This window comes from Rhipicephalus sanguineus, chromosome 7 (genome assembly GCF_013339695.2).
Source record: "Rhipicephalus sanguineus isolate Rsan-2018 chromosome 7, BIME_Rsan_1.4, whole genome shotgun sequence".
NCBI lineage: Eukaryota > Metazoa > Arthropoda > Arachnida > Ixodida > Ixodidae > Rhipicephalus > Rhipicephalus sanguineus.
Window position 1 is genome coordinate 98,813,416 of NC_051182.1, and position 22,187 is coordinate 98,835,602.

At 47.2% G+C, this 22,187-nt stretch overlaps 1 protein-coding gene across 1 annotated transcript in view; it reads right to left on the reverse strand.

Annotated features, from left to right (window-relative positions):
- LOC119398868 (sodium-dependent proline transporter) overlaps nt 1-20,052 on the reverse strand; it is a 45,484-nt gene extending 25,432 nt beyond the window's left edge. The window contains exons 1-6 of the mRNA XM_037665686.2: nt 20,002-20,052; nt 18,778-18,919; nt 11,065-11,196; nt 8,454-8,632; nt 5,789-5,964; nt 1,495-1,621 (exon numbers count right to left, since the gene is read on the reverse strand). Of these exons, the coding sequence (XP_037521614.2) occupies nt 1,495-1,621; nt 5,789-5,964; nt 8,454-8,632; nt 11,065-11,196; nt 18,778-18,919; nt 20,002-20,052 (807 nt within the window). The remainder of the gene's footprint in view (nt 1-1,494; nt 1,622-5,788; nt 5,965-8,453; nt 8,633-11,064; nt 11,197-18,777; nt 18,920-20,001) is intronic.
- Between the last annotated feature and the right edge of the window lie 2,135 nt (nt 20,053-22,187).

Genomic DNA, 22,187 nt, shown 5'->3' on the forward strand with positions numbered 1-22,187 from the left:
AAACGGTCTATACATGCTGGAATCTGATTCTCGAGAGATTCACGAGAAGGCAAGATTTGAAGGCTTTTTTGCTCTGCACTGCGACGACGGTTTGAGGCTAACAGCAGGCGATGAAACCGATTAGGGGATGCTCTGGGGCTACTTGGAATAGTAACACCTGAACTCGATAGCAATTTGATTGGCGCATATTCATAAGATCTTCTAGCGCGAAAATACAAAAATAGGCCTTCGTGCTTAGAGATTAGGTGCACGTTAAGGAACCCCAGGTGGTCGAAATTTCCGGAGGCCTCCACTACATACGGCGTCCCTCATTACCATATCGTGGTTTTGGGACATTACATCCTGCCAATTATTACTTTATATGCAAAAATACAAGGCTTCGACGCGTCTTGTCTTCTGCCTTTAGTTGTGTTCTTGCTTTGGGAAAAAAATATGGAATAGAATTACTGCGATGAATTCTACATGTCGATCGCGCAGGAAAACGAGTGATGTACCTCTATTAAATGACGTACCTCACGGGGCCCTGGGAACAAGAAAATATGCGCATAGACACCGCAAATAGTAAGTTCCCGCAACCACAGGCAGCAATACATTATCCGCCTTTTGTGTTCTGCCAGATTTTTTATGTGCTTCGTATCGCCCTCTGCGCATCGGCGTTTGTGTGCATGTTCGAATAAATAATTGCGCACGTGTTTAGCATATTCGGTATATTATAGTCGAGAAAGTTGGCCATGAGGCCTTGTTGGTGAATCAGCTGAACAACTTGCATGTAACGCGAAACGACACGGACACAAGAAGGTACAGAAGGATACCATACAGCGCTAGTATCTTGTAATATTAAACTGCGCGCATAATTTGGTACGTTTACCTCTGGCATTAGTTTGTTCATTCGGCACTTTGTATGTTCTCCCGCCCCTAATACCAAAGGCCTGATGTTCTGTCATTCGTTCAAATACAACGCTTAGTGTTATAGGGCTTCCGAGAGGCCTGTCTGCTGTTCTGCCATGCGTTCACATACAACGCTCAGTTTTATGGGGCCTCCGAGAGGCCTGTCTGCTGTTCTGCCATGCGTTCACATACAGCGCTTAGTTTTATAGGGCCTCCGAGAGGCATGTCCGCTTTCGTTTTTCCAAGCACATAAGTTGTCGCGGCATCTTGAAGGAACCATTTTTAATTCCAAGGAATTATAGAGCACGTTGCTATCGCATTCCTTGCTCTTAGATCCAATAGGTGCACATAGGTTAGGAATGGAATGAAATATCAGCTGATACCTTGGAACGCATATGCAATTTACTGGAAATATAGGAAATTTGTTGCAACAAAAATACACACACATAAAGCCGGGATAACCCAAGCCCATGCGTTGTTTTGTCTTCTTCATATGTGGGTCCATTTCCTTGCATCAACTCCCGAACACCAGTTGTCCTTATTAAGCGTAGTTTATTAGCCTACGAGTGTTCTTCAACAATCACATTATAAGAACGCGTGACGCACATTCTTGAGCCGGATGAATCCCACGTGGGCGAGCGTGAACACCAGGACCCAGATGGCGGCCATCGACAGCAGAGGCTGCACCCGGATGTTGTCGAACGTGTGCTCCACCAGACTTTGCTGGCGCCGGCTGAAAGAAAGTAATGAAAACCTCCATCCAACCACTCCGCACAGCTGGTTAAGCGGCGAAGCTGAAACGAGTGGCCCCGGCGTTTATCACGAGCTGGCATCTGTCCAGGTGTCTTTTTATTAGAATAACAGAGCTGAGCTAGTTGGTAAGTATTCATTCTAAAAAGACTGCGTGCAAACACGGACGCAAGAAAGAAGTCAGGACCACCACAAACGCCGACTAACAACCGAATAGACGCACAACGGCGGGAAAGAAAGAAGGCGCGAAAGGCAGTTGTTAGTCGGACGTTTGTGGTGTCCTGACTTCTTTCTTAATAATAATATCTGGGGTTTAACGTCCCAAAACCACGATATGATTATGAGAGACGCCGTAGTGGAGGGCTCCGGAAATTTCGACCATCTGGTGTTCTTTAACGTGCACCTAAATCTGACTTCTTTCTCGTGTCCGTGTTTGCAGGCCCTGTCTTTTTAGAAAGCCTTTTATTGTAGCTTTTGATTTTCCTATCACCAAATTAAGGGGATGCGTGCTTCAAACTTTTGCGTTTGGTGACGCTAGCTTAAATGATAATTGGAAGGCCTAAAGAATCTTATGGGTAACGAATCATGCTGCGGCGGGTACCATCTCGAGCTATATACGCTGACAAAACCTGAAGAGAAACTACGGCAAACTCGGAGACCCTTCGAGGCAGCGTGTGCTAGCGTTGCTTCTGCATTACACTTTCTGCGCACACATGGACCGCCATATTTTTTTCCATTTCCCAGCCATATACAGCTTGGCTGTAAAATGTTTCATTGATTAGCGACATCTCGAATCAGAGTAGCCGTAGTGGAGGGACTCGGATTAATTATGAACATCTCAAGTTCTTTATCGCGCACTTATATCATTGGCGCACTAACGTTTTTTTGCATTTTGGACTATGGCAACATGGATGTCGCTGCTGCGTATGGAACCCGAAATATAGTGCTCAGGATTGATGAATGAATGAATGAATGAATGAATGAATGAATGAATGAATGATGAATGAATGAATGAATGAATGAATCAAATTTAAATGGAAGTTGGCGCAAGGGCGTGATTAAGGTCTCGGAGATAGAAATGCTTTCAAGGTACACGCCGATTTCTTGCACAGAAGACACCGTCTTCTTTTTTTTTTTGTTTGGAATGTCCAGCTGCTGGAACAGCAGGCCACGACAACGTTAAATAATATGCGTGCGTTTAGACTAGTCGTTATAAGTAATTGACACCATGTTGCTCGAACGGAATAAATATTCGCTTAAACTACGGCTTTCGAGATGGCACGGCCTATGGCGCATGGACGTGTCGCAATGGTACCGGAGCCAGCAGTTAAAGAAAAGACAATTTGGACCCAGGCTGCAACTTCATTCTGCATAACTTCACGGTAAATTTCGCAGGAATATTTATTTCAAGACGTTAACGAAAAATTCGGCATATCCCACGCGTTGTGGGAATCGGTTTCATGCGAAGCAGTCAGCGAGTACTTCTATGCTGCATTTTATGGCTTTGAGTGAAGCGTTACGAGGTGGATAGACGTGTTTTTGTAAGTGCAGTAGCTGTGTGAACATCGTGGACTTACCAGGCACGTCGACAACACTGGCGTTTAAAGGGTTACTTATGGTGCTACGTAACGTCAGCCCTCAAGTTAGAGTACACACGTCAGTATTACCGAAACTAAGTGCACTTTATGGTGCAATCATGTGAACATCATACGTAAATTTCGTTAATGTATTCCTCCGGGGTCGAGCAATGTTGCAATATAGTTTGCTGAATCATAGAAATACAAATGTAATGTTTATTAGACTGCTGTAAAAGCGGAGCCGACACTGGAACCACCGACGTTAATCTGGTATGACGCCTGTATCGTAGGAGTACATATGTACTGTTTATTCCTTTCTTGTAAAATCAGATAGCCAGTACCACAACCACATTCGACGGTGCACCAACATTACGCCTGCACAGGCTGTTTTTCCAAACCAGTTTATAGACCTGGCGCAGCTCTGTGGTGGAATACCCGATTGCCATGCAGAATACTTGGGTTCGATTCCTGCTGGGATCCTAATTTTTATTCTTTCCATTCGTCGGGTCCACACTGCCGATGTCGGTTTTTGTTAACGCTGACGCATTTAAATTGCCTATGTCCATTCTCGCAGTTTCTGGGCAGATATAAACTGTCAACCAGCCGTACACCGCGGCCCGTGGTAAACGGGTATGTGGCACACATAGGCTTTGGAGGAAAGGGTTTGACGACGCACTCGACACGATTTTCACGTTATTCATGTGAAGACCGGACGGTCATATTCGTCAAATCCTCTTACCCTCCCATGCCAATTTTGGTCTACACCGACTTAAGGAGGCGATCACGAGAGCACCCAGACGTAGGCGACTAAGTAGATAGATAAGCGAGTTTTAGTATAGCGGATAACAGAAAACGCAAGGATTTAGCGTTAGCGTTAGCGTTGCGTGCTCCTAACTGCGCATGAGCAGAACGTAAACGTAGCCCGAGCTCTTACGTACGAACGCTATTTCTGGAATATAGCGTTCAACGCTAACGCACGCAAGAGATCCCGTACGTAGGGCAAGATGGCGGTGGCTGTTGAAGCGAGAGCCGTCCACTTCGAATCTTTGTAGCCGTCGTGCATTACTAAACTTATTCATTCCCTAATAATGTTCGTATTTGATTTAGATTTGAGTATTGAGGCTTCGCCAACCGTGTACCGCCGATAAAATAGCTCCGTTTTTGAGATACAAAGTGGATTTGCGCTGCACAAGGCTTAGCAAGATTTGTTTCCAAGGTTCGCTCATGTTTTCCGTAGCAGCGCAGAGATGGCGACGCTGTCTGGTCGCCTCTTTCCAAGATACGGCCACAAGTCAAGCAGATACACGTCAGGCTTCGTTCCCCTTCATGCCTTTCGCGGCAGTGCATGAATGTGACGCGTGATGCGTCCCAGCTTAAAAAGGCCAGGTAATAGGGGTCTTGAAGAATTCTCGAACGCGGCATGTCGACAGAAGCCAATGTGTCAGAACTCAACACTTCTGCAAACGCGTGGAGACGCAACAGTGGTGACTTTGGATCAGCTCGACTTGGTGGCACTTTTGTGGATTCTACAGTGCATTTAGTGTTTTTATGTCTAGATGGCGCCGTATGTGCTTGCGTTAGCGTTAGCGGGAATGCCTTCCGCTGTACTAAAAGACCACCAGTTGACACGCAGCGCGTCCTGTTTTAGCGTTAGCGTTGAGACGCACGCTAACGCTAACGTAAGCGTTTCCCGCTATACTAAAACTCGCTATTGATACGTAGGTAGAAACGCTCAAAGTACCTTTGGTTCGCTAAGAAATGCTTCGCATTAAAAAAAAAAAAGAGAGTCCTTGATCTATTCCACTTCTTTCGTTCGTGACCTTCCCATGTCACACGATAATCGATCTATACCTTGCCGTGCGTGCTTGAAAAACTGTCTCACAGGAAACGTCGCCGCAGCGAACGTTTCGACAAGTGGACTTCTTCAGCTTGTCTCCTTGTGGAGACGCTTACTCCAGCGAAACTTCTTGTTCAACGATTTGTCATCACTTCAAGGCTTCGTCTTCACTGGAACGACTGTCTTGCGTAGATCGCACTCTGTCTTGACAGCAAGAAGAGACGAGCTTGACAGATTTCTTATTCCAGGAAGTCAAATGATCATGAACATTTAACGTTAGGCGTAAAGCAAGAGAACGAAATAGGCTTACGTTAAATGATAAACAGGCTCATGCAGTGGCTCTATGTATCTGTCGCATTTCTGCGGTTCCGCTGTTCTTTGCATACTTTTTCAGCGATATATCTTATGGGTGATTTTGTTTTCATCCGTGCACCTCCGCGCATTAAACCATTAAACCTCGTTTCTTCGGAGTCTGTCGAATCAAGCATACAAGCGAGTTGTTGCAGATATACGGTCCAGCTTGTTGTGTCGCCGTCTGAAGTCATGCGTGCTACTGCGTTAAATTGCATGTATTACCGCGCCAAACTTTATGCGTTCCTGTATTAAGCCATACGAGTTACTGTGTCAAACCATTACCACACGAGATAACGTTCACTTGAGGGACGGCTGTAAAAATGAGATACATACAAATGAGATCACACTTGGTGAAGCCATCGGTCCCACTCTCGACACTCACAAGTCGTACGGCGGCAATGGTGTGTACAGGTCAGGCATACAGCCGGCGGCCTCCTCGAGGTACGACTTGGACGGCACCAGCGCCACCTGGTCCCCGTACAGGATAGGCACGCCTTCGCCCAGCGACAGGCGCCGGAACGAGTCCACGAAACGACTGCGCAACGATCGACACGGGACCTGCGAAAGTCACCGCAAGGACATGCCTAAAATATATAGTGACTACTTAAACACGAGAAGCATGTTTTCACTCGTTATAATGAGACAGTGAGCAAGCGGAAACCGCGTGCAGAGAGTCTTCTTTTTGTTTGCTACTTAAAAATACGCTACAGGCCTCATATGAGGCATTGTGCCAGGGGGGCAGTAGATAAAGTGAGCATCCATTATGCATTGAATACACGATATACGTATAGAACAGCGGTATACAACACACAATAATGATAACTGAATTACTAAAACGACTAATTTGTTTTTGGAGAATTAGTAAGAATGCAGCGCTAGTACATATAGAACATTTAACAGAGGATTAAACACACTAGGTATTTTCTATCGACTCGTGTAATGAAACAAGACTGTAGCGTTGTAGTATATTAAGGTTTGCACGAAGGGCGACAATGCGGCGCTAAAACGATATTTGTGCGAAGCGCCACGGTGGTGTAGTGGTTATGGCGCTCTACTGCAGACCCGAAGGTCGCGGTATCGAAATACGGCCGCGGCGGCCGCATTTTCGATGGAGGCGAAAATGCTCGAGACGCGTGTATTAGATTTCGGTGCACGTTAAAGAACCCCCAGGTGGTCGAAATTTCCGGAGCCCTCCACTACGGCGTCACTCATAACCATATCGTGGTTTTGGGACGTTAAACCGCAGCAACTATCATTATAACATTTGTGCCAGAAACGTTGCGAGTAACACGCGGAACAAGGTGCGATAACGGTAAGAAGTCACATTTTGTTCGCAAGATAACTGTCTGCTCACATCAGAGCAGCCCCAGGCACACTTGGTGCCCTCACATAACCAGCGAGGGTTTACTGGCCAGCTTCGAGCTCGTCACCAGCACTCGTTACGCTACGCTATCTGGTAAAAAGAATGTTCACTTAAGCCGCCACAGCGGCAACGATTGGGGGTGCTTAACCCTTTCAGGTTAACACTACAGAAATACGGAAGTGAACGCGGAACGGCTGCCGCCGTAGCTCAGTCCGTAGACCATCGCTCGCCCTACGTGAACGTTGTGGGTTCGATCCCCACCGGCGGCGAGTTTTCTCCACTCTTTCATTTCGATTTGTGTCAAAATTAGTACGCCACTATCAAAGCTACGAATAACGCGCCTACGCTTTCTTTGGCTTCATTACTTGTTGGTTCCATATGGGTATCTTCGCTGTGACAAATACTAGTGGCACAAATGGAGGTAGTGGCGCACTTCCGTACAGCTTTATATTCAAATCGAATATCCGATGCTCGCCACTCCAATTCTTCGTGTGGTATTGAAGATACTTCATTACGTTCAAAAGCGAAATCTCTTACAACATATGTCACAGTTTCGACGCAAGGGTGATGAAATAAATGCGATAGCAACAAATTTGATGTTATACGAAGCAAGGCTAGCGGCCGTCTCCTTTGGTTACCGACCTGTCATAACTCAACAAAACGCCGGCGTAAGGAAAGCGGCCACCGCAACGAGCGAAGCGACCTTCGTGCTATCGCTTCAGCACAAACTTAGCGGTGACAAGACGGCACGTACAAAGGTATAAGTCGTCTGCAAATCCCTGTCAAGATAGGGCGACCGCGCCCGGAGGATCAAAGTACGCAGTTGGGGCCAGAGCCACGCAGCCCCTTCTGCGGGACCTTCACTCCCCTCTGCCCCCTCCCCCACTGCCATCTTGGGCATTTCGCGCGACAAAAGCCGATGGGCGAGTACCCCCTCCGCTAGAGCCGCGATCCTCGTTTGCCTTCGCACGTTTCCACTCGCACATAGAACATACCATGCGCGGGGCGATGCTGTCGATTTGGACTTCATACGGAACCTCACGGTGGCGCAGACGCCGACGGCAACAATGCGCCGGGTGTGCGCATACAACTGCTATCACAATAATAAGTTACCGGCTCAAAGTATTACTGAACAGTCACACCAGTACCAGTCATAACAGTATGACTGAACAGTCACAGTATGACCGGAAGGGACGCGACCCGTAGTGCTTCTTCGATTTCGTGATGTCACTCCGTTGTCGTCTCAGCTTGCAATTGTATGCACAAACGCTCACGTGCACTAGGGACTTACGTTTAGCTTGTGAACGTCGCCATGTATTAATCAGAAAAACTGCATGGCAATGAAATTATGATTTTCGCGTTGCATAAAATAAGCACTGCATAGTCAGTTGTACGTATAATATTTACGTTTATACCACTTAGCTGCTTCAATAATCTTTAATTTACAGATCCCAATGTTCAGTGAAATAGCCGAGTTGACAAGGCGTGCTTAGCCGACGAAGCTTATCTTGCTTAGCGTGCTTATAGCATAGGCATGCACAGGGTCCCCCCCCCCCCTCCCCATCCTCTGTTCGTACGCCTATAGTGCTTAGCCTATACGAGGAGCTCTTAATCGCTTTACGAATGATTTGTTTCACATATTTCAACATTGAACACGATAGCCGTACGGAAGTGGCACGCTCACCGATCCCTGTTTGATGGCGTAACAGGTGCGGTTGTTTGCCGCCCAGCCGCCCGGACAGGAGTTTGCCCATGGGACGGAGGAACCTCCCACACCAGCGATCTGCAGCAGCACGTCGGACAGGGGCAGCGTGTCGGCGACCACGCGCAGAATCACATACAGCGTCAGCGCGTAGCCCGTGCCTGAGTTGTACATGGGAATAAATATCAGTGACGATTCTGGGTGCCCCCCTAACCCTCTGGCCCCTGTTGGTTGAGTCCGAAAAAAAAAAACGAGCTCCGCAATGCATGCAAAAACGAAGATGAAGGGTTTAGGAGTGTGGTTTGCTGGGCCAGTTGGTACATGATGAGTGGTGAAGGGTTCCAGCAATTTCAAACACGAGCACAAGAAAGGAAACGCACAGGACAACGCTGGACTTACAACTGAAGTTTCTTAAAAAACGGTTTTCCCTAGGACGCCACCACGAATGCGTAAAAAGCACCATCATGCCAACATACTATCTAGCACGCACCCCCACCCCCTTCTTTCTTTATCTTAACCGGACCTTAACACGTGTGCTACATGGAAATTATAGATTGTCAAGGTAATGAAATTCTTTATCAGTTATCAGCGCCGAAGGTTCACTGACACATAATTCAGCGCCCAACTTCCTGATGTGGAAAGCTTCGCATATTTCTCTTTCCAGTCTATTGCGTTCCCTCCCCGCAATCGAGACTCTCTCAAAATGGGGTGTGCATCCACACCTCTTGCAATGCAAGGGCAAGTGCCCTTTTGTGCCAGTTGGTAGCAAATTGCGATGTTCCCGCATGCGGTAGCTGATGCAACGGCCCGTCTGGCCCACGTAGGAGCGACCGCAGGTAAGAGGTATCTGATACACTACAGACGTCATGCATTTTGTGAAAACGGTAGAGTGTTTTTTCCCACACCCCCTGCTTGCGTCCTTGTTCCCTCCTGTGATGCTTTTGCACAGCCCGGACAGTTTTCTGGGCGCAGAAAACATCAGAGCAACGCCGTTTCTCGTGGCCACCCGTTTAATGTTGTGTGATAAGCCATGAAGGTATGGCATCACTTCGACCTTTTTCCTTTTCGAGGAATCCATGCCCTCGTCAGACTTCACTGACTTCTTCCTCGTCATCTTGCTGAACAAGGTTTCCGCGACGGTTGTTAGTAATGAATTCGGGTAGCCAGCTGACGTTAACCTGGCCTTTTGGGCATCAAAACATTCTTGCATGGTGTGCGTGCAACTCTTGTTGAGCGCCTTCGTGAAGCACAACGAAACAATGCCTCTTTTTATCAATTTAGAATGGGACGATTCGTACGGGAGAAGGGCTTTTGTTGACCTGGGACAGTAACTCCAGCACACATGCCCTCCACACTGAAACCTAATGTCCAAATCGAGAAAACTAATTGCATTCTCATGGCAGAGTTCATAAGTGAACTTAAGGTCGCGGGAGCAATCTTCAAAACACATTAAAATACTCTTTGCAGCTAATTCTAGGCTGTCGTCTGTTTGAAGGCTTAAAAGCACTAAAAATCATCGACATAGCGGAACACTCTCACGATTCGTTCGTCATGTAGCCTCTGATCTAGAATCCTGTCAAACTTGGTTAAGAAAATTTGACACAAAACAGGAGCAACCTTAGACCCGATGCAGATGCCCCTTCTCTGAATAAAGACATCATTGTTAAAAGACACCAGAGTATTTGACAGGTAAAACTTGAGGACTTCCGTAAAGGAATCAAGAGACAGAGCGCATGAATTAATAAAGGCTATTTCCCCTCGTTCTTCAATAAGTTCGCGTACAGCTGTAAACAAGTGCTCATGTGAGCGTTGTCCTGTGCGTTTCCTTTCTTGTGCTCGTGTTTGAAATTGCTGGAACCCTTCACCTGAAAATGAAGGGATGACGCACTTCTCGGAAAGGCCTGCCATTGGTACCCGGCTTGCCGGGGATAAAGGCGGGAAGTAAAGAGTTATTTGAATGAAACATCAGGGGCGCTTGGTCGCGATTATCGTCAAAGAAGCATGCGTATCCATAACCCTCCACGTTAAAAAATGACGTGAAAGGTCCTATCGAGCAATGGTACGGGCCAGAATCGGCGCCCCCCTTTAGATGATTAAGGAGACCAGCCCCCCCCCCCCCCCCCCCACCCTTCTTCCCTCGCGCGTGCGCTTATGCTAGCTACCCCAGTGCTGGTGCTGTAAAATAGTTTCCTTTTTTGTTCTTCCCTCGGGACAGCTGGTGCTTTGAGGCGCTTTCTCACCGAACTCATGCCGATCTTGCCAAACATATGCTTTGGTGAATTCGATTCGATTATTTACCGACGGATCGATAGTTCCTTCTGCTGTGATCAGGTCGTAAGCCATGCGATGAACATCACTTAAATTGGCGGTTATGCACTAGTACGATTTAATATGTTTAGGCAGGATGGGATGCCGGGCGTGTTGGTACTGATTCATCGTGGCTAACAGCGCGACTAACACGGACGAAGGAGATAAGAGGACACACGGCACAGAGCTCCTCTTCTACGTCCGTATTAGTCGCGCTGTTAGCGACGATTAATTTATACGTTTAAATGCGACACAGATTGAGACCAAATTCAAGTGTCGCGCTCACCGAGGAACAGCGGAACCGTGCTGAAGATGCCACAGTTGCCGTCTCCGGAGAACTGGGCCAGGCTGCTCTCCAGCTGCATCATGGGCATCGCCACGGTCGCCAGCAGGACCAGGTACGCCAGCAGGAACGGCACTGCGCATGTGCGACGGCGAAGAGTGTGTCGGGGCCACAATTCTAACCCCCGTATTCTAGAACGTCCCTTCACTCTACGCTTCACCTTGACTTGAGAAAGTCGATAGGAGCGCCGTCTCTAGGCAGAACAAGTCAATGCGTATCAGCGATAATCTGCAGCGATTCTCGAGAAGCGCGGCGTCATTTTCAGTTGAGCAACGGCGCTGTGCTCAACTCGGTCAAGCGAAGGACGAAAGTCGAGTCGAGGCTTGTTTGAGAATACGGGGGTAAGTCACGATAACCACGCCGCCGCAGTTGTCTATGTTTGTGGGGCTCGACTGCTGACCCGAAGATCGCGGGATCGAATTCCGGCCGCAGCGGCCGAATTTTCGATGGAGACGAAAATGCTTGATGCCCGTGTACTTAGATTTAGGTGCACGTTAGAGAACCCCAGGTGGTCGAAGTTTTCCGAGCCGTCCACTACGGCGTTCCTCATAATCGTATCGTGGTTTTGGGAGACGTTAAACCGCAACAATTATTACTATTAGTAAACCACAATAACTGTGGAGTCTGGCGTATTGTCACATTGTCGTGATGGCGACGAACGTGAATTCAAGCATGTACAGATGAAACACTTTATTCAGCGAACTTGCGACCAGAAAAAACAAAAAAACAAAAACAAAAAAAAGAACCAAACAAAACAAGGCACGCACTCAGTGCAACGATAGCGTCGAACACAATCGTCGGTTATCGGTCATTTGATCGGCCGTGAAGCGCGCCGGCTTTGATATATGCCTGATCGAACCTTCCTGCGTTATCGCTGGTGCTATTCTTATTTCGTGGATAAACTCAATTACTCGCGTCCTGAGTGCAATCTTATCAGCACATTCAACAGTCGGGAAGCTTCCCATACATTCTGGCGTGGCCTGCGCCAAGCCTCGGTAACACGTGAAATGATAACAGAAGTGAGCGCGCGTGGCACTATCATGCCGTTTAGCGAAAACCAACCTGTATACATTTACAATTTTGCCGTTAATGTCGCAATAGTACAAACATGTAGAACACCAGAGATGTCTGTATCCAGCAAAAAATAAAAAAAAGGGAAACATATAGGAAACATTGAGAAGACAGCAGAGCGGATTTTATGGTTTTTCATGACCTTCTCAAGCTATCTGATAGGAACATCTATAGTGGGTTGAAAAGCCGTCTATGAAAGATAGCAGGTGCATGTGGGCTTTGCATTTTTGGTGAAGGTAGGTTGGGGTGACGGCAGCTGTGAGATGGTCATGTAACTGTATGTCCTTATCGATTTGAGCCCCAATCTGTCGAATAAGCCGTTGTTTGTGTAGCCGCTCTTGTACCTGCACCGTAGGTTCATCGTTTTCTTGCTGGCAATATATCAATTTCTATAATGCAATGCACCAACTAGCTTAATCGCCTGTTGTACATGTACGCTGATACCCCTGTCATACGAGAAAGTTCAATGTCATTTGTATCTAATGACATTCGACACATCAAACGACATAAGCTGCCGTGCGCTGCTACACGGCAGATGATAATGCCAGTTGCAAATGATGGCAGTCGCGATGCAGCGAAGACTGGAATAAACAAAAAAAAGTCACAGCGGGTGGAAAAACATGTCATGCATATCAAGTCTTAATAAAAATTGTTTACAGCAGATGTACGTTAGACTGCGTTGACGCGATCGCTGGTACGAGGCTGCACTTGGACAGTGTCACTGGGAACTATTATACTCAAACTTTTGAGAACTACTAAATTCAGTTGTTTGACAAAAATAAACCAATACACCTGAAAATAAAAATGTATTGTTATAATAAATTATTTACCTTTTAACATATACGTTTGCGGCCCCTCTTCGGCAAGAGTACTCATTCCCGACGAAATGCATTCGATGACTTCGGCAAGCTCATTCGTTTGCACAAGTCATTTTCGTTAAAGGGCACCTCACCAGGTTTGACAATTTTGAGCTGACCAGCGCAATGCATACATTGGGCGTTCACGATCGCGTCTGCCAAAATTTGCAACGCTACGCGCTGCAGAAATGGGTCAAATTTCAAGCTGAACGCTGCTTGCCCTTCTCGCGGCCGCGCGCCGAGATTGAGGGGATGACGTATATGAGGGAATGACTCTAGGTAGATGGTATAGTGCTGTGACGTCGGTCCTCTACGTAGACGACTGTGCTCTGACATCGCCAACGGTAGCACGTGACACTGCGATAAATATTTGACACGACGTGTAGTTTGTGTAAATCGTTGCTTGAATAGATGAATAAAACTTGAGAGTAATAATAAAACACACAAACGGAATGTGTGCGTTGTCTTTTTTAATTTTTACTGCGAATCGCAGCGAGATTCGAGATTACCCCGCATTCAGAAATGCTCCTCGACTTGAACTTGACTTGCCAACGCCTTGGACAGCGCGTTCGAAACGCGTTTGTGCTGCCTTGGCACCGCCTAAAGGCAGCGCGTTCGAAACGCGTTGAAGGCGGTGGCAAGTCAAAACAAGGAGCGTTTCTGAATACGGGGGTAATCTACCTCCGTTTCGCAGGCGTTCGTGTACTCGCGCTTTGCGCATCGTGCAGACGCCACCCCTTACAACGAAACTAATTTTCCACCGCGTTCCAGTGCTCATTAGGCTCATTTATCCCCCCCCCGCGTCGCCCGCGTCTAACTAGATGTTCATGCGGCACACGGCTAGTCTCGCCTCCGTACAAATGTCGCAGCTTTCGTGCTAAGTAATAGCGTGAAAGCCAACTGAAGGCGAGGGTGCATTCGGCACAACGTGCAGAGATGAAGCGCAAAGAACGCCGCAACAACACCGCTCGCGTCTCGGGGGCTCGGGCTGGTTCGGGCACGTCATGCGCTCGCGACATGACGTGTTCATGCGTATACGTTATGTGGTCCTCCTGCTCGCGTGCCGAAGAAGGCAGAGAAGGGATTTGGCTCGCGAACGCTACACGGGGTGAGCGGCAAGGGTTTGCAGCTCGCCTCCTAGCATCATGGTTTCGCGCCGCTACAAATTATTTTAAAGGGCACCTAAACCACGCAGAGGTCGAAATTTAGTTGTGGCGTTGCAGTTGTGCACGAGTCTACTGCGAACGCTGGCGGAGTTGCACGCGCTTTGTCGTTTCGCTCTTTCCTTCGCTAGGCTGCGTTCGTCGGCTCGTCTATCCACCTCTCCGAGTGCCCTTCCTCAGCGTCCGAGGTGAAAACGCAAGAAGCGCGGGCATCTGCTAGCAGAAAACACGCTCTTGTAAGCCCACTGACAGCGTCTGTTGCTCGCGACGTCATCTAATCATACAGGTGACGTCATGACGGCTGTTGTTCATGAAGGAAAGGCACGGAGAGGAGCACGCGAGCGTCTGTTGGTGGTTTAGGGGCCCTTTAAATGCGAAGCATTTCTTAGCGAACTTCTGCGACTTTGAGCGTATCTATCTATCTATCTAGCCACCTACGACTTTGTGCTCTCCTGGCGGTTTCGTTAATAGGATGTACACGAAAATTGGTATGGCGTAACATGGCTTTATGACGAACATAAGTGAGAGGCCATAACATGAAAATCATGATATCCATGTCATGAAGGACATGATTTACATTCCACTGTCTTGGTGCTCTTGCGGTCATTTCGTGAATTTCATATATACCAAAAATTGGTATGGCGTGACAAGAGTGTATGACGAACATAAGTAACAGGTCCAAACGTGCAAATCATGACACGCATGTCATGTACAGCATGATTTACATTTCACGCTCATGGTGCGCTTCCGGCCGTTTCGCTAGCTTGATATACACCAAAATTGGTATTGCGTGACGTGACTGTGTAACGAGCACAAATAACAGGAGTTAACATGAAAATCTTGACACGCACGTCATGCACAGCATGACTTACGCGCCATGCTCATGGTGCGCTGGCGGCCGTTTCGCTAGATTGATCGACATCAAAATTGGTATTGCGCGACATGACTATGTGAGGAACACAAATAACCGGAGTTCACATGAAAATCATGACATGCATGTCATGTACGGTATGATTTAGACGCCACGCTCATGGTGCTCTGCGGCTGTTTTGTTAACTGCATATGTACCAAAATTGGTATGGCATGAGAGGAGTGCGTGACGAACAGAAATAGCAGGTCACGCATCGTATATATATGTAGCAGAATATATGTTTCATTAGCATGGCATATACCAGATTGTACACGCATGCATGTATGACAATCTCGCGACATATATATAGCGAACTAGATGTCACGACATGAATGACTTCATTAGCCTCAATGACAAATAAGACGATGTATGCAGCTCTTTGCTGGCTGCTTCGCATTACATCGATTCCCAAATTGCGTGGGATCTGCCAATTTTTAAATGCGAAGCATTTCTTAGCGAACCTCAGGTACTTTGGCCGTTTCTATCTACGTATCTATCTATCTATCTATCTATCTATCTATCTATCTAGCCGCCTACGTCTGAGCGCTCTCCTGGTCGTCTCCATAACTTGTAATATACCAAATTGGCACAGCAGGGGATCCGTTTATGACGAACGCGATTCACTGGTCATGACATGAATAACGCAAAATACCTGTCGCGTACGTCATGAAACCCTTTCTCTCAGTCACGTGTGGCACATACCCGTAAACCAGAGTTAATGATATGCGGGTATGCGCCACAGGTGATACAGAGTCTCAACCAACACAGTAACCGCGAACACACACTTTGACACGCAAGGACTGTGATAATCATAATAACTGTTGGGGTTTTATGTCCGAGAACCACGATATCATTGAGAGACGCCGTAGCGAAGAGTTCCGGAAATTTTGACCATCTGGTATTCTTTAACGTGTACCGAGATCGCAGAGAACACGGGCATCTAGCATTTTGCCTTCTTCGGAATGCGACCGCCGCGGCCGGGATCGAACGCGTGACCTTCGGATCTGCAGCCGAGCACCTTAACCGCTACACCACCGTGACGGATGCAAAGAAAGTGAAGAAACTGAAGACAGAACACCCCTGGAAGACGCTCAACCACCATCCACTCGTCCACGTATTCCGCAACGTGGACCACGCGGATTACGCAAAAACTGGCGTCAAAGCTTCCTACAATAAATCTGCTGAGAGAACCAGGCCTCTCATCACTACCGGACACTTCAACATTGATTTATCAAGACCCAACAACGCTTGGTTCTTATACTGCGTGAAAGACGGATTGGATGTGGAGAGGGCATCAAAAGACCTCGCTGCCACTTCCACGACAAGAGGAGTCATAGATCATTTCATCGTAGAGGCATCCAGGATTTCCACCAGCTGCACTATACCTCCCCCTTCACTACACTTAGACTCCTCATAGCCGCGATCACGAAAGTATTCGATTAACAAGTCCAGTCCAGCTGGCGGTGCTCACTGGTTATGGTGAGGATGACCTTATTCAAGAACTGTCAAAAAACCCTTCTACACATACACACGGGTTCGTGAAACGTGCGTGCGTTCTCCGTCACAACGGACAAGTATAAGCATTAAAACTGTAACTGTGACTGTAACGTACGTGCAGTGCGCCTGCGTGTGCCACTCGGCGGTGTATACGTCTAGGGGAAACTTTCCTGAATGCAGCTTAGTTGCGAGTAACGCCTGTCCTGTGCATCTGTGTTCTTTCTTTGTCCTGTTGGGATTCGTGCTATCCAGTATTGGAGAATATAAGCACTACATATCATGAAGGTACTAAGAAGCACTTCTGAACTACCTATCAGCTCACCGCGTCTGCCGTTGGTAACACCCATGTTGCTGTTGCCATCATTTCGCTACTGTAAACAACTGGTTATATAATAGATATGCGACTCTTCATCATATGAGTGTGCGTATACAACTTCCATATTTCTCTAGCGCTATTCCGTAACGTTTCGCTCAATGTGAAAAATTACGCCGCAGTCACCATCCCGCGCATGCTTCGCATAATATCGATTCCCACGGTCCGTGGCATCTGCCAAATTTTTTTCCCGGCTTCTAACGGACCGATTAGAAAAATTCTCGTGGCATAATGCTCCTTCTTGGGCTCGCAACATGTCCAACTAAAATGCGTTATGTCACCTGGTGAGGGGCATTTTAAAGGGAAGCTGAAGAGGTTTTAGAATTCCATAAAACTTCGCGGTTAGGGAGGACCGACGTTATTGTCAACGATGTCGTAATTTCTTTTTCGCAGTTGTTGCAGCAGGAGCTTTAGGATACGCGAACGAAAAGTTTGTCTTGCTCCGCCCACACGTGCGGAAGTGTGGACGTGGAAACCTACGTCATCTTCGATTCCTTTGGCGGAGCCGCGCTGCACTCCGACGGAAGGTTCCCGCCGCTTACTGATCCGAACTGCGAGAGCGCTGTTTTGTGTGACGAAGGCTCAAGTAACTATAGCGAAGCTCAAAGTTCTGCAGCTGGATGCACGATATCAGGAATAACAACAAACAGCCGAGTGCTAAGTGAACAAGCGTCTCTCGTATATTTAACCGTGGCCTCCGTGACTAACTCGTGACGTGCCGTTGCCGGAGCTAATCGACGAGGCCACGCTTCAGCAGTGCTGCTGTTGGAGATAACGCGGCATACCGCGTTCGCTCAGCACCTCAAGAAGCCTAGCGGCCACATTACTGTGTTTTGCCGAAAAGTGATATTTGCGTTCACTTTTAAGAACTCTCACGTCGCTTTTCGGATTCAGCAGGGATCAAACTGTCCTTACATGCTCCAAAGTAATTTTTTAAAATTTGCTTCAGCTTCCCTTTAATGACGTTAGATGTCCCTGTGTGACAGCCAAGTGACCACATTAAATGTATACGTTAATCGATACATCTGACAGTAACGTTTCTGACAGGGGTATAACCCGCAGCAACAGCTGAACTAAAAGCGCCGACACTCGGGAGTTTCTGACCCTTCAAGGCAGTCAGCTGTAAACATTTTCGACTATTAAAGATTTAATAATCAATCTTTCCAACACCGCAACTAGGCCACCTTAGAAGTCTCTCTATGAAGATTGTTCCGTAGCGTCCGAAAGAGAGCAACTCAAGTCTGCAGTAAAATCCGCAGGACTCGCTCAGAACAGAGAAAACTTTTAATTGAAGACAAATTATTTGAAAGGGAGGAGCCCTAGTCGAGGGCCCCACTGACCTTAGCCGCCAATTCTGCCTGGACGAGCAGCGCTTACTGGTCGGCCTGGTTAGAGCTGGACAGACGCGCCTGCCACTGCTCCAACGTGTACGCTGGTGTCATTTGTGCGTTTCATGTGTCATGTATGCTTTAAGCAGCCCCAGGTACTGTGATGTAGTGTAGGACTCCCTCCGCACCAGGGGCTACCATCGCAAAAGACCTGCTTGCCCATCAGCGTTTTATACGTGACAAGTATACGACCCTCCACACAAGCAACTAACAGGAGAGGAGGCCATCAATTGGAGAAAAAATTCAAACTGGGGTTTATCCCCCCTTACAAAGATTACAAGCCATGTTCCCGGCAACTCTGTCGAACTTCGTGGTTCCAAAAGCTTAATTGTCGCTTTACTGGAAGGTCCGGGCCATGCGCTCGAAACTTAGCGCAGTAGTGAGTCGCGGTACCAACCTCCTCCGTAGTAGATGAACATCATGGGAAACATGGCGGCGTTGGCGCTGCCCGTGGTCATCATGATGAGCGTGGCTAGCTTATGAGCTCGGCTCCGAAACTGCGTGGCGCCGCCGTACACCGCAGCTTGACCGTGAGGACGCTGCGAATGCATTGGCGAGCATACGAAAATTCGGTCATGGCTACATTTACCGGTAGCGCTTCGCAGGCAATCTTTCTGGCGGAATCGTAGCGACAAACCCTTATCATTAACAGGAATATTCGTTGCAGGTTACATTTTTCAGAAATTTCATACATCAAAATTTCCGAAAAGATCGCTTCTCAAATAGTTAAATTTATTCGAAACGATTTCTTACTCTTATTTGGCTACCGCCCTAATGTCCAATAAATGGTAATTATGTACGCGCGCAATTATGTGAAAACACAAGCTGTGAAGAGGTAGATTTCGTTACACCCAAGATATATACACGCATCAGCTGTACAACGTATGATGGGAAGCTTCAAGTGGTAGCAAAATCGGATCACATTTCCAGTCCCACCAACTGCTTTCACGTCCGATCGTCGGAGCGGGCATATGTATGGACATATCTGTGACGACTGACCCGCGGAAACTTACTAGCACCAAAGCTATTTCAGATGTTTTAGTCTTTAAGTATGACTTGGCCGGCTCGACTGCAAGCAGCGACGTTCGTATTTCTATAGTAGCGGAACGCGAACACGGGGTGCTCTGGCTCTACGTGAAGGAATCTGAGGTTTCGAAAATGAGTCCAGAGTCCTCCGCTATATGAATTTCGTAACGTCCCCTGTGGCAATTTTGCTCGTTCAAATCAATCAATCAATCAATCAATCAATCAATTAATCAATCAATCAATCAATCAATCAATCAATCAATCAATCAATCAATCAATCAATCGATAAATTCTGCAGAGTGCGCTTGTAAATTTTACAATTGGTCAGTGGCGTCCACTTGGTGAACCGCATAAGCAGTGGTTGGAATTAAAGATGAGCTTTTCGTAACGCAGCGGTCGTGCACGGCGTCTCGCAGTGTGTTTCACCAGAGTTCTTGAAGGATTCTGGTTTCACTGGCGACGCGCACGAAAGCCTTGTCCCATCAAGCAGGCGGCTCACATCCAATCAGTTTGTAATATTGGCCCAGCGGGGGTCATCTGGCGCCATTCGCCAGCCCCGACGTAAGAAAGGAAATAATTCGCTCAGAAAGCTTACCCCGCTATCCGGTTCATTGTCGCCTGTGCTGGTAAGCTTTGGCAGCGTCATGGCGACAGTCTTCTGTGGCGCGCAAGGTGAAGGCAAGAATCGAGGGGATGGCGCGGAGAATGCTGGTGGACAACACGGAACGCAGTTCTTCTTCTGGCTGTAGCAGAGGAGACCCCGTGGCTGCACGCGCCGCAGCTGCAGCAGCACGTGATATTCATGATGGTGATATGCCTACGAACGATGCCCACAAAAAGGCGTGGGTCAGGACTTCGTGGATGTGTAAGAAGCATGAAAAAAAAAAAACTGCAGCAAGGAAGATAAAGAGAAGAGAAATGAGAACTCAAGAGTAGGAATAAAAGTAAGTGAATAATTAAGATATATGCATAAGCGGTTACTTATAGATGAAACGAAGATTATTTCAATTATCAAGATCGAGAGAATGCGGAAGTCATTACGATAATTTTTACCGTGTTTTAGCCTTGTATTTCTGTTTCACTAAGATTTAAAGCATAAATGCCTAAAATACGAAATTTAAAACATTTGCTTCCTATATAAATTTTTAGGTTGATTATCATTTTTGTATAGTTTTCTTCCTTGCTTATTAAAGACGGTTGGCTGCATGTGTTTCTTTATCGTTTGATTTTATTTACAACCTAACCTTTCACACAAAGCCCGCATTGCTTATTGCCACTGCTCAATAAATATTCCTTACCAACATGAGTGAAGGTAACAAATGTTAACGTTGCTCTGCAATGTGTACCTATGATTCCTGAATGAGGTGCCATAGTCTTCCGTTCTGTTGAGCACCAGGCCGGAAGTGCGTTTGTACCTATTTATCGCTAGGTACCCGGCGACAGCATTTCGGCAGCAAGGTCCAGAAAGGCAGAGAATCTTCACGATAGGTACACAAAGGTCCCTATAAATTTCACGTATGCTCCTCCAGAGTTCTCCATTTGAGCAGCATGCGACTTTTGGCCGCGACATGCGTCGTCTTCTCTGGCTTGCCGCATGCGCTTGACGTTGCGTTCACGATCTTGAGGAACCATTTCAGCAACGTGCGTCTCTTTGCCGCATTCTCCGTTTCGCGACGTTCTTAGTGGACCAGCGGCGAGTAGCGGAGTGTACGCTATTTGTGTGGCACGCACTACCTGCCCTAAGGGTTTTATCGGAGTTCACAAATAACCCGGACGTACCACCGTCATCACCCCCGGGCGAAAACTGGGAGAAAAGAGGGGGCCCAGAGGAAGAATTCGAAGACGAGTGGGAGGCTCTGCTGGTGACACAGAATCCTGAAAACCAGCTACGTTTGGTGAACAGGGATGAGGCGGCTGCACCGAACCATGGCTACCTAGACTGAGGAGGCCACCCACCTTAGGGCTGAAGCACAAGGAGTCTGGTCAAACAATAAAGTTCAGTTCTCTCTCACACAGTTACTGCGTGCAGTTACGAATGGCCTATAGTTAAACACAGCTTTTCTGTAAAAGACAATGGAGATCATCAAATAAAAGAGAAAACATGGCAAGAGAAAATATCTATGATAATAAAAAGTAATACGAACGGCAGTGCTTTTATATAAAAGGCCCGAGCTGGCTGCCTCAAAATATCAAACATAGCCGCGCGAAAAAGGAAAATAACTTCACTTGGTCTTGTAGGAGGAATGTAAGAGGAATGGACGTAAGAGGAAGAGGAATGGAAGAGGAAGAGGAATGGATGTAGGAGGAATGTAAGAGGAATGGATGGGTGTTCGGTCCGGGACTTCACCGGCCTCTGCCGCGCAGCGAGCTTGGTCCAGTAGGCGTGATCCAGCGTAACCAGCTGGGTCTCTACGCCAGCTCAAGTGAAGATGGCCTACTGTATACGGTTCCCTATAACGAATAATGGTGTTCAAGTGCACAACCAGGCGAGGATATAGAAGCAATGTTTCTGGTCGAATAAACGTGTCACTTGAAGGCGTGCTTACCTCTTCTAATAGGCACATGTTCTCCTTAAGAGCCCACATATCAAATGTGAAGTCTATGACGTGTAACAACATCTTCATTATTGTACTTAACCCTGTCGCTGAGAATAACAATATCGTTTGTCTATCGTGAAAGTGTTAATGCACGATAAAGAATATTTCAATACTCGCAGTATTTTATCTGATGGCATATCTATGATTTTCCTGTAATGAAAGAAGCTTTCTTTAGTGGCAGACT